At 55.6% G+C, this 17,583-nt stretch overlaps 2 protein-coding genes across 3 annotated transcripts in view; one reads left to right on the top strand and one right to left on the bottom strand.

The window, feature by feature from the left end:
* Positions 1-6,082, bottom strand: part of LOC137449170 (S-adenosyl-L-methionine-dependent tRNA 4-demethylwyosine synthase TYW1-like) — a 110,794-nt gene extending 104,712 nt beyond the window's left edge. The window contains exons 1-4 of one of the 2 annotated variants that reach the window (XM_068154426.1): positions 6,049-6,082; positions 3,604-3,770; positions 2,067-2,207; positions 418-519 (exon numbers count right to left, since the gene is read on the bottom strand). In XM_068154426.1, coding sequence (XP_068010527.1) covers positions 418-519; positions 2,067-2,207; positions 3,604-3,770; positions 6,049-6,061 — 423 coding nt within the window. In that variant the 5' untranslated portion in view covers positions 6,062-6,082. The remainder of the gene's footprint in view (positions 1-417; positions 520-2,066; positions 2,208-3,603; positions 3,771-6,048) is intronic. The other variant, XM_068154427.1, reaches the window with a different exon arrangement.
* A 286-nt stretch (positions 6,083-6,368) lies between these two features.
* SBDS (SBDS ribosome maturation factor) lies at positions 6,369-12,980 on the top strand. Its single transcript, XM_068154425.1, has 5 exons — positions 6,369-6,574; positions 8,077-8,206; positions 9,402-9,602; positions 11,398-11,562; positions 12,746-12,980. Exons 1-5 carry the CDS (start codon positions 6,447-6,449, stop codon positions 12,785-12,787), a joined length of 666 nt encoding a protein of 221 aa, XP_068010526.1. The 5' UTR covers positions 6,369-6,446; the 3' UTR covers positions 12,788-12,980.
* Positions 12,981-17,583: the final 4,603 nt, after the last annotated feature.

Here is a 17,583-nt window from a genome sequence, read left to right as displayed (position 1 = left end):
ACCAACTAGATGATCTTTAAGGTCCCTTCCAACCACAACCATCCTATGAACCTCTCCACCTCACTCCAGCCTTCTTTTAGGTAGCTGTAGAGAGACAGAAGGTCTCCCCTGAGCTGCTTCTTCTCCAGGCTAAGCAACCCCAGCTCCCTCAGCTGCTCCTCAGCAGCCCTGTTCTCCAGACCCTTCATCAGCTTTGTTGCCCTTCTCTGGACATGCTCCAGCCCCTCAAGATCCTACTTGTGGTGGGGGCCTCAAAACTGAAGCCAGTACACAAGCTGTGGCCTCACCAGTGCTGCAAGCAGGGGGAAACCACACAGGTTTGGAGATTTGCAGGGTAAGAGGAGATAAAGAGAAGCAGAAAAGAGCCTTCAGGGATCCCAGGAAGAGTCTTGCACCTAGCACACTCGTGACACCCACCTCCTCTGATAAGCAATCTTCTGGATCATAGTCTCCCATGCTAATGACTTCCACAGGCAAATGAAGGGGAGTAACAGCTTCAGCCAGGCCTTTGGCAAACCTCTGAGAGGAGAAATGGGGAAGGTTAGCAATTACTTCAACACAACTACAGTGAGGGTGGGGAAGACATTGGAACAGGTTGGGGCTGTCCCCTCCCTGGAGGTGTTCAAGGCCAGCCTGGATAAGGCCTTGTGCAAACTGGGCTGGTGGAGATGTCCCATGGCAGGAGGTTGGAACTAGATGGTCTTTAAAGGTTCCTTCCAACCCAAGGCATTCCATGAACTAAAGGGTCAAACAAGCCCTGCTGTGTGCAGTCACTCAGAACCAGAACCATAGAATCAACCAGGCTGGAAAAGACCTCAGAGATCATCAAGTCCAACCTGTCACCTAATACCTAACACCTCCTGACAACTAAACCATGGCTCCAAGGCCCACACCCAAGCCTTTTTTGAACACCTCCAGTGATGGTGACTCCACCACCTCCCTGGGCAGCACATTCCAATGGCCAATTACTTCTCCCAGCACAGAAAGAACAATAACACCAGAACTGGACACTGGGCCTCCAATTCCTCACACAGATGAGGGATAAAAGGCTGAAAGGTGAACACATGGATTTTAAATGACTGAATTCCCATTTACAGATGAATTCCAGCTTGAGAAAGCACCCAAACCAGCCTAAGACAACCTGCTAGCAAATTAAGAGTCAGAGCTTCACAATGGATGCCTCTACTGCATGTCCCATTTCAAGGGAGGAGAAAAATTGTATCACTTCCTTATAGAACAGAATTAACCAGGTTGGAAAAGATATTTGTGATCATCAAGTCCAACCTCTCACCCAGCACCATCTGATCAACTAAACCATGGCACCAAGTGCCTCATCCAGGCTCTTCCTAAACACCTCCAGTGACAGTGACTCCACCACCTCCCTGGGCAGCACATCCCAAGGGCCAATCTCTCTTTCTGTGAAGAAATTCTTCCTCACCTCCAGCCTAAACCTCCCCTGGCACAGCTTGAGACTGTGGCCTCTTGTTCTGCTGCTGCTTGCCTGGCAGAAGAGACCAACCCCCACCTGGCTACAACCTCCCTTCAGGGAGTTGCAAACAGCAAGAAGGTCTCTCCTGAGCCTCCTCTTCTCCAGGCTAGAGCAACCCCAGCTCCCTCAGCCTCTCCTCACAGGGCTGTGCCCCAGACCCCTCCCCAGCTTTCTTGCCCTTCTCTGGACACCTTCCAGCAGCTCAACATCTTTCCTAACCTGAGGAGCCCAGAACTGGACACAGGACTCAAGGTGTGACCTCAGCAGTGCTGAGCACAGGGCACAAGGACTTCCCTGCTCCTGCTGGCCACACTCTTCCTGATGCAGGCCAGGATGCCCTTGGCCTTCTTGGCCAGCTGGGCACACTGCTGGCTCATGTTCAGCTGCTGTCCACCAGCACCCCCAGGTCCCTTTCTGCCTGGCTGCTCTCAGCCACTCTGCCCCCAGCCTGTCATTCATGTCAGACAATGACTTCTAATGACCTTTCACATGCTGTACTTCCTGCAAGGTAGGCAACATCCTTGTAGCTCAAGATGTCACAACAACTTCTGTACATAGAGGAAAAGGGAACTTTTACCTTTGCTGTGCCAGTCTGAGACCCATAGAAGATCTTCACCCCAGCAACATAGACCTCCTTTGCCTTCAGGGTGGCAGAGCCATTCACCAGTTTGTCTTCTGCTCCTTCCAAAGCAGTGGGATTCCCATTGGGCTTCTTGCCCTGTGAAACAAGCACTGTCACACTCACTTCCTTTTCAAAGGGATTTTACCTCCATTTTCCCCCCCAAAGCATTTGAAATTCAAGCCCTGAGGCCAGACTCTCAGCACTACACAAACAGCTGAACGATTTTCATTGATGCAAAGAGTGGTTTGGGTTGGAAGGGACCTCAAAGCTCATCCAGATCCAACCCCCCTGCCATGGGCAGGGACACCTCCCACCAGCCCAGGTTGCTCAAGGCCTCATCCAAGCTGGCTTTGAACACCTCCAGGGAGGAGGCATCCACAGCCTCCCTGGGCAACCTGTGCCAGTTTCTCACCACCCTCACTGGAAAGAATTTCTTCCTCCTCTCCAGTCTCAGTCTCTCCTCTCTTCCAGTTCAAAGCCATTGCCTCTCATCCTGCCACTACAAGGCCTCTAAGAGTCCCTCCCCAGCTCTCCTGCAGCCCCCTTCAGGTACTGGAAAACTGCTCTAAGGTCTCCCCAGAGCCTTCTTTTCTCCAGGCTGAACAGCCCCACCTGTTTTCATTTCCTCTAAGACACAGAAGGAACTACTTCTCTGGAGCAAGCCATGCTGCAATACACTCCTCCCACACCATGAGGAGACAACAGGATCCACCTGGACCTAAGAGCCTCCCAACTCCCCCAGCACAACTTCACTCACCTGCACAAGGAGGTTTTCATGTGCTGAACAGCTTCATCCCACTCCCATCCTCAACCCAGCCTAATCTTGGCATTAACATGGAAACATGAAGGTGAAAGCACTGGGCACAAGCAGAGTGATTTACCTGAACTAACAGAGTGACCCAGGCTGAAACCTTCTCCCAGTAGCAAGGTGAGAAGAGGGCAGCTGAGATCTGCTTTAGCATCAGAGCAAGAAGGGGACTGAGTTACCCACAAACATGAAACAGTGAAGAGGGGATTGGATGTGGCACTTGGTGCCATGGTTTAGTCATGAGGTCTGTGGTGACAGGTTGGACTTGATGAGCTTTGAGGTCTCTTCCAACCTTGGTGATTCTGTGATGACCATCAGATGATTGAAGAGAGCTGATTTAGACAGGAGATTAGGCAGAAGTTCTTCACAGTGAAGGGTGGGGAGACCCTGGACCTGGCTGCCCAGGGAGGCTGTGGATGTCCCCTCCCTGGGGGTGTCCAAGGCCAGGCTGGATGAGGCTGGTGGGAGGTGTCCCTGCCCATGGCAGAGGGGTTGGAACTGACTGATCTTTAAGGACCCTTCCAACCCATTCTGTGAATCCATGAACTGGGGGCTGAGACCACCCAGGTGGGCACCCAGAGCAGGAGCTCATTTCACTGCACCAGGAGTTTCTTTACCTGGCAACTACTCACTTCATAGTTTCATAGTTTCATACTTCCAGACAGATTTTTGGGCTCTTCCTACCTCTTCAGTTGCCTCCTTTTTTCCTGGGGTGGTGGTGGTGCTGAAGTGAATGATGAGCCAAATGCTGAGCCCCAAAGCCACAGCAGCATAGATATAAAACCTCTGCAGCCATAAGGACACCAGGGAAGTAGAGAGGAAGTTCCATGCATCCACTGAGGCATCCAAACCTAGGAGAAATCAGACTCAGCCCAAGATGATTCCTACAGGAGGAGGTCATAATGAGCACACACAAAAACCAGCAGCCAGTTTCATGCCCTCAGCTATTCCCTTGGCTCTGCAGGAAGCAGCTTGAGGCTAAAGACAACAAAAGCAGCTGAACCAAGGAGCTTTTTGCCTCCTCAGAGGTGTCAGCTGAGTTCCAGCTGTGCATCCAAGCTAATATTTATTAGACTGCCACAAAGAAACTCTGGGTTCATTCTTGGATTGGCAGGGTCTGGTCTAAGGCAACACAGGGAGCTTCTGTGCTGTGCAGGTGTCTGGAGGGAAAAAGTCATAGCATGGCTTAGGTTGGAAAGGACCTCAGAGATCACCCACTCCAACCTTCCTGCCATGGGCAAGGACACCTCTCAACCAGCCCTGGTTGCTCAAAGCCTCATCCAGCCCAGCCCTGAGCACCTCCAGGGAGGAGACACCCACAGCCTCCCTGGGCAACCTGTTCCAGCATCTCCCCACCCTTGTATTCAAGAATTTCCTGAGATCCAGTCTGACCCTGCTCTCCCCCACCTTCAAACCATCCCCCCTCGTCCCATCACTGAACACCCTGATGAAAAGTCCCCCTGCAGCCTTCCTGTAGGATCCCTTCAGGTATTGGAAAGCAGCTGTAAGGTCCCTCCCAAAGCCTTCTCTACTCCAGGCTGGGAAAAAACCAACTTCCTCAGCCCACCCTCACAGCAGAGGTGCTCCAGCCCTTGGATCAGCCTCAGGACCCTCCTCTTGACTTGCTCCAAGGACACCAGAACTGCACACTCTATTTGAGGGTGGCACAAGAGCAAGCCTTTAGAATAGAATAAACCAAACCAGGCTGGAAGAGACCTTCAAGATCATCGTGTCTAACCCATCAACCAATCCAACCCACCCAAACAACTAACCCATGGCACCAAGCACCCCATCAAGTCTCCTCCTGAACACCTCCAGGGATGGTGACTCCACCACCTCCCCAGGCAGCCCATTCCAATGGGCAATCACTCTCTCTGTGTAGAATTTCTTCCTAACATCCAGCCTAAACCTCCCCTGGCGCAGCTTGAGACTGTGGCCTCTTGTTCTGGTACTGGTTGCCTGGGAGAAGAGACCAACCTCTACCTGTCTACAACCTCCCTTCAGGTAGTTGTAGAGAGTGATAAGGTCACCCCTGAGTCTCCTCTTCTCCAGGCTGAGCAACCCCAGCTCCCTCAGCCTCTCCTCACAGGGCTGTGTTCCAAGCCCCTCACCAACTTTGTTGCTCTTCTCTGGACACCTTCCAGCAAGTCAACCTCCTTCCTAAATTGAGGAGCCCAGAACTGGACACAGGACTCGAGGTGTGGCCCAACCAGTGCAGTGTACAGGGGCAGAATGACCTCCCTGCTCCTGCTGGCCACACTGTTCCTGATGCAGGCCAGGATGCCATTGGCCCTCTTGGCTGCCTGGGCACACTGCAGGCTCATGTTCAGCCTACCATCGACCAGTACCCCCAGGTCCCTCTCTGCCTGGCTGCTCTCAGCCACTCTGACCCCAGCCTGTAGCACTGCCTGGGGTTGTTGTGGCCAATGTGCAGAACCTGGCACTTGGGCAGCACCCACTGTATCCTGCTGGCCTTGGCTCTGCACAGACCCAACACATGCAGACCTCAGGAGCTGGTTACCCCCCAAGGCACACAGTGGTAACCCCCATTATCACCCTCCCCCCTCATTGTGATTACCCCCTTCCCTCATGGTTATTACCCCCACCCAGACATTGCCTCTCAATGTTATGACCCCTTCCCCACATAATTACCCCCCAAACCCCCCTCCCCGTTATTGCCCCCCCCACACACACCCCTCCCCTCCCCCTTATTGCCCCCCCACTCACACACACACACACACACACCCCCCCGTTATTTCTCCCCCCCTCCCGTTGTTAGCCGACTCACACTTCCCTCACGGTTATCCCTCCCCGTAGCTGCACCCCACGTGCACACCCCCTCCTGGTTATGTCCCCCCTCAGGGGCATCCCTCCCTGTTGCCACACCACACAGAGTTCTCCCTTACGGTTGCAAGCCCCACACCCCACACCTCCCTCGCGGCTTGGAGCCCCCTCGACAGGGAACTCCCCGCTCGGAGCCCTCCACACCCCCTGCCCTGCGGCGGGAGCCCCCCAGGCACAGACCTGGCGGTCATCAGCCCCCCCGAGGGACCGACATGACGGTCAATGTCCCCCACACGCACCCCCGCCTCACGGCTGAGCCCCCCCAGACGCAGCCCTCGCACTCACCCCGGCCCTCCATGCCCGGTCCCCCACTAGCGGAACCCCCTCTCCCCCGGCCATGCGCCACGCGCTTCTCCTTCCCCTTCCGGCCGGCCACCACCGCCGCCTCTCCCTGTTTCCCTCCGGACGCCTTTTCTTGGTGCTCCAGCGGGCGGGCAAAGCGCAGCGTCGCCCAATGGAGAGGCAGCGTGAGGAGCCAGTGGGCGGGCAAAGCGCAGCGTCGCCCAATGGGGAGGCAACGTGAGGAGCCAGTGGGCGGGCAAAGCGCAGCGTCGCCCAATGGGGAGGCAGCGTGGGGCGGCAGCGCCCCCTCAGCCCCGCGCTCGCCCGGCGCCGGGGAAGTCGCCGCCGCCGCCGCCGCCGCCGCCGCCGCCGCCGCCGCCGCCGCCGCCGCCGCTATCGCCATGTCCATCTTCACCCCCACCAACCAGATCCGCCTCACCAACGTGGCCGTGGTGCGGGCTCGGCGCGGCGGGAAGCGCTTCGAGATCGCCTGCTACCGCAACAAGGTCATGGGATGGCGCAGCGGAGCGTGAGTCGCCGGCAGCGCCGCCGGGGCCTGGCCGGGGGGAGCAGGGCTTAGGGGGAGGCCACTATGGGCCCCTGATTGGGGCGGCGGCCAGAGCCGTGTGGGCCTCGACTATGGAAGGAGTCAGAGGAGGGCGGTCGTGTGAGGGCCGGCTGCGGGGAGAGCCCGGGAGGAGGAGGAGGAGGAGGAGGCTCCTGTGGGGCCTGCATATGGAGGGGCTGGGGAGGGCCCCGTGGGGACCTGGGTATGACGAGGGGGAGAGGCCGGTGTGGGGAGAGAGGCAGCGAGTTCGGGAGGGAGGCAGCTGTGAATGACGGTGCGGAGCAGAGAAGGGGGAGGGAGCGACCCGGGGCGCTGCGTGGTGCCCCTGCCCTGCCCTGCCCCCTGCCCTGCCCTTCCCTGCCCCCTGCCCTGCCCTGCTGTTGACGTTTCGGTAACAGACGTTTCCAGGCTCTCGTGATTCAGCCCTTGGCAGCAGGACTGGTGCGGCCTCGCTAACAGCTCGTGTGTGCTTTCGTGCACTGCTGACCTAGCAGCTTCTCTGACCCGACCCTAATCTGCTCTTTAATATCTATTGACGATCTGGACAAGGGCATTGAGTCCATCAGCAGTAAGTTTGCAGATGGCACCAAGCTTGGGGGCAGGAGTTGAGCTGTTAGAAGGTAGGAGAGCTCTGCAGAGGGACCTCGACAGGCTGGACAGATGGGCAGAGTCCAAGGGCAGGAGATTGAACACATCCAAGTGCCAGGTGCTGCACACTGGCCACAACAACCCCAGGCAGTGCTACAGGCTGGGGTCAGAGTGGCTGAGAGCAGCCAGGCAGAGAGGGACCTGGGGGTAGTGGTTGACAGCAGCTGAACAGGAGGCAGCAGTGTTCCCAGGGGGCCAAGAAGGCAAATGGCCTCCTGGCCTGCATCAGGAAGAGTGTGGCCAGCAGGATCAGGGAAGTCCTTGTGCCCTGTGCTCAGCACTGCTTAGGCCACACCTTGAGTCCTGTGTCCAGTTCTGGGACCCTCAGGTTAGGAAAGATGTTGAGCTGCTGGAAGGTGTCCAGAGAAGGGCAAGAAAGCTGGGGAGGGGTCTGGAGCACAGCCCTGTGAGGAGAGGCTGAGGGAGCTGGGGTGGCTTAGCCTGGAGAAGAGGAGGCTCAGGGGAGACCTTCTTGCTCTATACAACTCCCTGAAGGGAGGTTGTAGCCAGGTGGGGGTTGGTCTCTTCTTCCAGGCAAGCAGCCCCAGAACAAGAGGACACAGTCTCAAGCTGTGCCAGGGGAGGTTTAGGCTGGAGGTGAGGAAGAAATCCTCATAGAAAGAGAGATTGGCCACTGAAATGTGCTGCCCAGGGAGGTGGTGGAGTCCCCATCCCTGGAGGTGTTTAAGAGGAGACTGGCTGAGGCCCTTGGTGCTATGGTTTAGTTGATCAGATGGTGTTGGGTGATAAGTTGGACTCCATGATCTCAAAGGTCTCTTCCAAACTGTTTAATTCTATTCTGTTCTGTTCTCCAGGGAGAAAGATCTGGATGAGGTCCTGCAGACACACACAGTGTTTGTCAACGTGTCCAAAGGGCAGGTGGCGAAAAAGGAAGATCTGGTCCAAGCATTTGGGACAGATGACCAAACAGAAATCTGCAAGATGGTAAGTTTCACTCCTTTGGCTTTGAAAACAAAGCTCAGAGGAGGCTTTCTAAATGTCTTCCTCAGGATCACATGGATGTGGCAGGTTGGTTGATAATGAAAGGTCTTCACAAAATACAGTGCTGCTGTATGAAGGGACTGGAGCCTCTCTGTGAGGAGGACAGGCTGAGAGCCCTGGGGCTGTTTAGTCTGGAGAGGAGAAGGCTGAGAGGCCATTTTATCAATGTTTACAAATATCTGAAGGGTGGCTGTCAAGAAGAAGGTGCCAGGCTCTTTTCAGTGGTGCAGGGAAGTCCTTGTGCCCTGTGCTCAGCACTGCTTAGGCCACACCTTGAGTCCTGTGTCCAGTTCTGGGCTCCTCAGGTTAGGAAAGATGTTGAGATGCTGGAAGGTGTCCAGAGAAGGGCAAGAAAGCTGGGGAGGGGTCTGGAGCACAGCCCTGTGAGGAGAGGCTGAGGGAGCTGGGGTTGCTTAGCCTGGAGAAGAGGAGGCTCAGGGGAGACCTTCTTGCTCTCTCCAACTCCCTGAAGGGAGGCTGTAGACAGGTGGGGCTTGGTCTCTTCTGCCAGGCAAGCAGCTCCAGAACAAGAGGACACAGTCTTAAGCTGTGCCAGGGGAAGTTTAGGCTGGAGGTGAGGAAGAAATTCTTCCCAGCAAGAGATTGGCCACTGGGATGTGCTGCCCAGGGAGGTGGTGGAGTCACTGTCACTGGAGGTGTTTAGGAAGAGCCTGGATGAGGCACTTGGTGCCATGGTTTAGTTGATCAGATGATGTTGGGTGATAGGTTGGACTTGATGCTCTCAAAGTTCTTTTCCAACCTGGTTAATTCTATTCTATTTCTATTCTATCCCATCCTACCCTACCCTACCCTACCCTACCCTACCCTACCCTACCCTACCCTACCCTACCCTACCCTACCCTATCCTACCCTACCCTATCCTACCCTACCCTATTCCATCCTACCCTATCCTATCCCATCCCATCCCATCCCATCCCATCCCATCCCATCCTATCCCATCCTACCCTATCCTACCCTATCCCATCCTACCCTATCCTATCCTAACTGATTGCCCTTTCCCCCCACATCCAACCCATCTGTTGAAGCAGTGAAATTTAACTGAGTTGTTGGAGTGCTTGCTCTTTGGTCAGAGGTGTGATGCTTATACCCTTTGCTTGCCTTTGTGTTTGCTGTCCAGATCCTGTCCAAGGGGGAGCTGCAGGTGTCAGACAAAGAGAGGCACACGCAGCTGGAGCAGATGTTCCGGGACATCGCCACCATCGTGGCCGACAAGTGTGTGAACCCCGAGACGAAGAGGCCCTACACAGTCATCCTGATAGAAAGAGCCATGAAGGACATCCACTACTCTGTCAAACCCAACAAGAGCACAAAGCAGCAGGTTGGTTTTTCTTCTGCTTCTCTCCCAGTCAGCTCCTGCTCAGAGCTGTTGTCTTTCCAAGTGCAGTGTCTCTGTTGGAAGTCACAGAGGGCTCAGCAAAGCCCTGTGGTCCAAAGCCCACAGAGGGATTGCTCAGCCCCCTGGCAGCTGAATGCTGGCTGCAAGCAGCTTCTGAAACTCCTGCAGTTTCATAGTGTCAGGGTTGGAAAGGACCACAAGGATCAGCTAGTTCCAACCCCCCTGCCATGGGCAGGGACACCCCACACTAGATCAGCCTGGCCAGAGCCTCATCCAGCCTGGGCTTAAACACCACATCCAGCTGGCAGTGAGTCACCAGTGGTGTCCCCCAGGGATCAGTGCTGGGCCCCATCCTCTTTAATATCTTCATTGATGATCTGGGTGAGTGGATTGAGTCAGTCATCAGCAAATGTGCAGATGACACCAAGTTAGGAGCAGATGTTGGTCAGTTAGAGGGCAGAAGGGCTCTGCAGAGGGACCTCAACAGACTGGACAGATTGGCAGAGGCCAACAGGATGGCATTCAACAAATCCAAGTGCCAGGTTCTGCACTTTGGCCACAACAGCCCCATGCAGAGCTACAGGCTGGGGTCAGAGTGGCTGGAGAGTTCGCAGAGAGGGACCTGGGGGTGCTGATTGACAGCTGCCTAAACATGAGCCAGCAGTGTGCCCAGGTGGCCAAGAAGGCCAATGGCATCCTGGCCTGCATCAGGAAGAGTGTGGCCAGCAGGAGCAGGGAAGTCCTTGTGCCCTGTGCTCAGCACTGCTTAGGCCACACCTGGAGTCCTGTGTCCAGTTCTGGGCTCCTCAGGTTAGGAAAGATGTTGAGCTGCTGGAAGGTGTCCAGAGAAGGGCAAGAAAGCTGGGGAGGGGTCTGGAGCACAGCCCTGGGAGGAGAGGCTGAGGGAGCTGGGGTTGCTTAGCCTGGAGAAGAGGAGGCTCAAGGGAGACCTTCTTGGTGTTTACAACTCCCTGAAGGGAGGTTGTAGCCAGTGGGGGTTGGTCTCTTCTCCCAGGCAAGCAGCCCCAGAACAAGAGGACACAGTCTCAAGCTGTGCCAGGGGAGGTTCAGGCTGGAGGTTAGGAAGAAATTCTTCCAAGCCAGAGAGATTGGCCATTGGGGTGTGCTGCCCAGGGAGGTGGTGGAGTCCCCATCCCTGGAGGTGTTTAGGAAGAGCCTGGATGAGGCACTTGGTGCCATGATTTAGTTGGTCAGATGGTGTTGGGTGATAGGTTGGGCTTGATGACCTCTGCGGTCTCTTCCAACCTGGTCTGGTCTATTCTATTCTATTCTATTCTATTCTATTCTATTCTATTCTATTCTATTCTATTCCTTTCTACTCTACTCTACTCTATTCTCGTCTATTCTATGCTACAGTGTTCATCAGCCTAGAGAGGAGAAGGCTCCAGGGAGACCTTAATGTGGCCTTTCAGTATCTGAAGGGGGCTACAAGAAAGCCTGGGAGGGACTTTTTAGGGTGTTGGGTGGTGGCACAGCTGGGGAGGGGGGAGGGGAGTAGCCAAATTAGAAGTGGGTAGATTCAGATGGGATGTTGGGAAGAGGTGGAGGTGTTGCAAAGAGGCAGAGCTGTGGTGCTGAGGGCCATGGCTTAGCAGCAGCCTTGGCAGAGGTAGAGAACTGTTGGACTGGCTGAGCTTAGAGGTCATTCCCATTCAGAATGGTTCCATGCAGGCAATGGAAGGGATTGGAGGTTCTGGTGTGTGTGGTGGGTTTTCCAGAGCAGTGTAAATGCTCTTTGTTCTTCATGTCTCCACAGGCACTGGAAGTGATCAGGCAGCTGAAGGAGACGATGCAAATCGAACGTGCTCACATGAGGCTGAGATTCATCCTTCCACTTAAGGAGGGCAAGAAACTGAAAGAGAGGCTCAAGCCTCTGATTAAAGTTATTGAGAGTGAAGACTTCCATGAGCAGCTGGAAATTGTAAGTGATAAAACCAGTCCTTGGGTAGTAGTAAAAATCCTTCTGAGAAGAGCTTAGAATCTCTCAGTGCCCAGCAAGGGAAGGTGACAGACAATACAGAACTGAGCAGGGTGGAAAAGATCTGTGAGATCATTGAGTCCAACCTGCCACCCAACACCATCTGATCAACTCAACCATGGCACCAAGTGCCTCATCCAGTCCCTTCCTACACACCTCCAGGGATGATGACTCCACCACCTCCCTGGGCAGCACATCCAAATGGCCAATCTCTCTGTCTGGGAAGAATTTCTTCCTGACATCCAGACTAAACCTCCCCTGGCACAGCTTGAGACTGTGTCCCCTTGTTCTGCTGCTGGGTGCCTGGCAGAAGAGACCAACCCCCACCTGGCTCCAACCTCCCTTCAAGGAGTTGGAGAGAGCAAGGTCTCCCCTGAGCCTTCTCTTCTCCAGCCTAAGCAACCCCAGCTCCCTCAGCCTCTCCTCACAGGGCTGTGCTCCAGACCCCTCCCCAGCTTTCTTGCCCTTCTCTGGACACCTTCCAGCATCTCAACCTCCTTCCTAAACTGAGGAGCCCAGAACTGGACACAGGACTCAAGGTGTGGCCTAAGCAGTGCTGAGCACAGGGCACAAGGACTTCCCTGCTCCTGCTGGCCACACTCTTCCTGCTGCAGGCCAGGATGCCATTGGCCTTCTTGGCCACCTGGGGCACACTGCTGCCTCATGTTCAGGCTATTATCAACCAGTACCCCCCAGGGTCCCCTCTCTGCCTGGCTGCTCTCAGCCACTCTGCCCCCAGCCTGTAGCACTGGCCTGGGGTTGCTGTGGCCAATGTGCAGCCCCTGGCACTTGGATGTGTTCTGTCTCCTGCCCTTGGCCTCTGCCCATCTGTCCAGCTTGGCAAGGTCCCTGGGCAGAGCTCTCCAGCCCTCTAACAGCTCAACTCCTGCCCCCCAGCTTGGTGCCATCTGCAAACTTGCTGCTGATGGACTCCATCCCCTCCTGCAGATCATCACTAAAGCTGTTGATCAGGCTGGGGAGGGTGATGGAACTCACTCAGCAGCTCTGCAGGCTCCTCCCTTAGGAACTAAACCCTCTTTTTTCCTTTTAAAATGGCAGGGCTTGGGAAGGGGCTGCTGCAAATGCATTGCTGCTGCTTGACCATTGCCCTGTGGGACCATTTCAGGTGTGCCTTATTGACCCTGGCTGCTTCAGGGAGCTGGAATGAGCTGGTCCGCAGCGAGACCAAGGGCAAAGGAGCTCTGGAAGTGCTCAGCCTGAAAGACGTGGAGGAAGGAGATGAAAAGCTGGAGTGATGGAAGCAGCACCCTGCAGAAGCACTGGCCTCACCCCTACTCTTCTCTTAGGCCTTCATGGTTCTTTTCCCCCATCTCTTGCTGCCAAATACATTCTGACTCTGATCCCTTGGGATTTGTCCATGCAGTGGGGGTTGGTTGGGCTGGTTTTGTTCTTCTAACTCGTGTGACACTGGCTTGGTTTGCAAATGGCTTTGCCTGGGGGAGCCTTTTGTGTCAGGGCTGTGTGAAAGAGTTTATATAACATGGTAGGGAAGTTGCCCCCAGCTTTGGTTTGCCTGAAGGGTTGCTGTTGCAGAGTGTTTGGTTGCTACACTGCCAGCTGTTTTCACACGGCAAGTCCGTCAGACATGGAGTGGAAGGTGGCATAGACGGGGTGGGGTTTGGATGGGAGGAGGGTAGCCTTAAGGCAAGGGAACTGCATTTGCCCCTCTAAACAGGTGAAGAGTGTCTAACCCCCATCTAGGGTCACACCTTGAGTCCTGTGTCCAGTTCTGGGCTCCTCAATTTAAGAAGGACATTGAGAGACTTGAAGGTGTCCAGGGAAAGGGCAAGAAAGCTGGGGAGGGGTCTGGAGCACAGCCCCTGTGAGGAGAGGCTGAGGGAGCTGGGGTTGCTTAGCCTGGGGAAGAGGAGGCTCAGGGGAGACCTTCTTGCTCTCTCCAACTCCCTGAAGGGAGGTTGTAGCCAGGTGGGGGTTGGTCTCTTCTCCCAGGCAAGCAGCACCAGAACAAGAGGACACAGTCTCAAGCTGTGCCAGGGGAGGTTCAGGGCTGGATGCTAGGAAGAAATTCTTCCCAGAGAAAGAGGCTGGCCATTGGAATGTGCTGCCCAGGGAGGTGGTGGAGTCCCCATCCCTGGGAGGTGTTCAAGAAGGGATTGGATGAGGCACTTGATGCCATGGGTTAGTTGATCAGATGGGTGGTTGGGTGATAGGTGGGACTTGATGATCTCTAAGGGGTCTCTTCCAAGCCTGGGATAATTCTATTCTATTCCATTCCATCTCCTCTCCTCTCCCCCTCTCCTCCTCCCCTCCCCTCCCCTCTCCCCTCCCCTCTCCCCTCCCTCTCCCCTCCCCTCTCCCCTCCCCTCTCCCCTCCCCTCTCCCCTCCCCTCTCCCCTCCCCTCTCCCCTCCCCTCTCCCCTCCCCTCTCCCCTCCCCTCTCCCCTCCCCTCCCCTCTCCCCTCCCCTCTCCCCTCCCCTCTCCCCTCCCCTCCCCCTCCCCTCCCCTCTCCCCTCCCCTCCCCTCTCCCCTCCCCTCCCCCCTCCCCTCCCCCCTCCCCTCCCCCCTCCCCTCCCCCCTCCCCTCCCCCCCTCCCCTCCCCCCTCCCCTCCCCCTCCCCTCCCCCCTCCCCTCCCCCCTCCCCTCTCCCCTCCCCTCTCCCCTCCCCTCTCCCCTCCCCTCTCCCCTCCCCTCTCCCCTCCCCTCTCCCCTCCCCTCCCCTCTCCCTTCCCCTCCCCTCTCCCCTTCCCTCTTGGCAGCATGAAAGCTCACTGAGACTTCCACGATTGGCTGCTTGATAATTAGAGTCATTTCCAGGAGCATTCCTACAGATGTTCTTTTCCCTGGCTGTAACAGGAGGACTTGCTGACTTAGAGGAGGGAGGGGAAGGAACAAAGAGGGTTCTCCAGATAACTTATTGGTGCAATCTCTTTAGCTGCAGCAAATGCCAATGGGCTGAGCATCTATTTATATACATCCTAGAGACAGAAATAAAGTCATTATTTTTGTTAACCATCCAGAAGCTCTCTCTGGCTTTCTGAGGGCTGAGGGGTGAGGGTGAGCTCTTCTCCTCTGGTGACAAAAGGAATCTGGAGCAGGCAGGCAGGGGTGGCCCCTGGCCATGGAGACAGGGTTTGTGTTGGGCCCTCATGCCCCAGAGGTAACTGCTTGTGTGTGCCCTTGTTTTTTCCCCCCAGCCTGACAGAGGACAATCCTGGCAGTTGTCCTTTATCCTCTTGTCTCTTCCTGCTGCTTCCTGGTGTATATACACACACACCACAATTTGCAGGCAGCTCCTGAGGCACAGGATGTGGTTCTTGGTAATCCTGTGGAGTCTTCTTTCAGCCATCTTAAAACAAAATGCCTTGAAGTTGAGCTTGGCCTCCCTTCTTCCCTTGAGATCCCACAACAGCTGGGGAAGGAGATGCTAAAAAGCACAAACCACCAGGCACAGTCTGTGTTTGGGGGACTGCAAGCTAAACCAGCAGGCATTGAGGAAGCCTTTAGTGCTCTGGACCTGCTCCCATACTGAGGGGTATGCAGCAAGCCAGGAGCTGCAGGTAGCCAAGGGCTGGATCTCCCCAGCCCTCGTTGAGTCATTGTTTGCTGCTGATGCTCTGAGTGCAGGACACTGCCTGTTCTAGGACAGTTAGATCCTGGTGGGGACCTTTTCTTCCTACCATTGGCACCTTGTGGATTTGCTGTAACTGAAGCAGGGAGAGATGAAGTCAGCTGGAGGGGTAGAGGTCTGGCTGCTTGAGTGACCTTCAGGGCTAGATCCTTGATCCTCTTGGCAGCTGTTTTCCTCAGCAGTCTCCTGAGAGGAGCTTGGGCACAGCTAGGTTACAGTTCTGCAGTGACACTTTGGAAGCACTAGCCACTGTGGAACTTTGCTGAGGACCAGTGGAATGGAGCTTCCTGAACCATCCTATCCACTGTCAAGTGCTTTCTTTTGCCCCCCAAGGTGATCTCAAAATGCTGCCTGGGGAAGTTTAGTGGCCTGGTTACTGTACTGGCCCTGTGGGGACAGCCTCAGCATGGAGATCTCTGCCTACATGGTCAGCTTGGTGAGATTCCTCCTGTCTGCAAGCTCTTCTTAGCTGCTGGGTGTCCAGTTGGCCACCTCTTCCTGTTCCCTTCCTGGAGCACTGAAGGGGATCATGCTGCCCTTTAGCTTCTCACTGCCACTTAGCACTAAATAATCCATCAGCAAAGGAGACCCTGGCAAGAGCCTCAGGTGATGCTGTGTGGGCAAAACTTGATGGCACCATCCTAGAACTTCCTTGTTTCCTGTGTTCAGCCCCTGGAGCACAGCAGGGTGGCTGCAGGTGAAAGAGCTTGAGGCACAGAAGCTTAATCTGAGCTGGCTGATGAGCTTGGTGCTCAGGGGGCAGTTTCCTTGCAAAGCCTTTTCCTGCCCCTCCAGGGCTTCCTTTGGGAAGAGGAGCTGGACTTTATTTCTCATCAAATGAATGTACATGCTTGCATTTCCTGTCATGCTTGTAGTGCAGCAAGGGCATGTGGTGGACACCTAAATAAATGCCAGAACTGGTAGCTGCTGTGTCCTTACCCAGTCCCCACAGGAGCCTGGCTCCCTGTGCAAGCCTTTCCTAGCTCATTGACTCTGCTTTCCTGAGCTCTCTCTCTAGGCCATTCCAACCAAGCTGGCAGCTTCCAGGAGAGCTCTGCTGGTGTGGCTGCCTGCAAGTGGGCAGCAGTGTCCTGCCCTGAGTCAGAGCAGAGCTAACTGAGAAGTGGTTCTGCCCCTCTGCTCTCGTGAGACCCCCACCTGCAGTGCTGCATCCAGTGCTGGTGTCCCCAGCATAGGAGGGGACATGGAGCTCCTGGAGCAGGTCCAGAGGAGGCCACAAAGGTGATCAGAAGGCTAAGACCCCAGCCCAGCCCAAAACATTGACAACCTATTGAGCCTGCAACTCTCCTCACCCTTGTATCTGGTGAGCCTTGGAGAGTTCCCCAGGCAGGGTGGGTTCTGAGTGCCGTAGCCATGGTGATGGGAAACAGAGCTGGGCTCCCAGCTGCCCACCCTGCCTGGGGGCTACCTCAGAGAGCTCCATCATTGCTTATTCACTAATCTGCTCCCTGCAGAAGCAGAAAGAGCTGTGGGTAGCAGTGGTCAAGTGGGAGGCGATGGCAAGTAGGAGGTGGATGGCCTGAAGCGGCTGGAGGCACCACAGCAACGGTTCTGCTGCTCTGTGGTCACAGCTTGGTGACACCACTGGGCAGCTGAGCCATGATGGCAGTGTCTCCAGAGGGCAGGGGGAGCCATGATGGCTGCCCCTCACACAGCCAGCCTGGAGGGCCCAAGCACCAAGCAGAGACAGAAGAACCCTCAGCCAGCGCATCCCGGAGCTGTGTGCCGTCACCAGCTTGCAAGGTGCTGCCCCTTGGGCTTCTGGGTCAGGCTTGGGGTGAGCAGCTGGGCCTGATGGTCTTGGAGGTCTCTTCCAGCCTGCTTGGATTCACAGAATCAACACAATCAACAGAATCACCAAGGTTGGAAGAGACCTCAGAGATCATCAAGTCCAAGCTGTCACCACAGACCTCATGACTAAACCATGGCACCAAGTGCCACATCCAATCCCCTCTTGAACACCTCCAGGGATGGGGACTCCACCACCTCCCTGGGCAGCACATCCCAATGGCTAATTACTCTTTCTGGGAAGAACTTTCTCCTCACCTCCAGCCTAAACCTCCCCTGGCACAGCTTAAGGACTGTGTCCTCTTGTTCTGGTGCTGCTTGCCTGGCAGAAGAGACCAACCCCCACCTGGCTACAACCTCCCTGCAGGGAGTTGGAGAGAGCAAGAAGGTCTCCCCTGAGCCTCCTCTTCTCCAGGCTAAGCAACCCCAGCTCCCTCAGCCTCTCCTCACAGGGCTGTGCTCCAGACCCCCTCCCCAGCTTCTTGCCCTTCTCTGACACCTTCAAGTCTCTCAATGTCCTTCTTAAACTGAGGAGCCCAGAACT

Source organism: Melanerpes formicivorus, unplaced genomic scaffold (assembly GCF_026170545.1).
Source record: "Melanerpes formicivorus ecotype bairdi unplaced genomic scaffold, bMelFor1.0.p_v2 SCAF_29, whole genome shotgun sequence".
NCBI lineage: Eukaryota > Metazoa > Chordata > Aves > Piciformes > Picidae > Melanerpes > Melanerpes formicivorus.
This window is presented reverse-complemented; position numbering and strand designations above follow the sequence as displayed.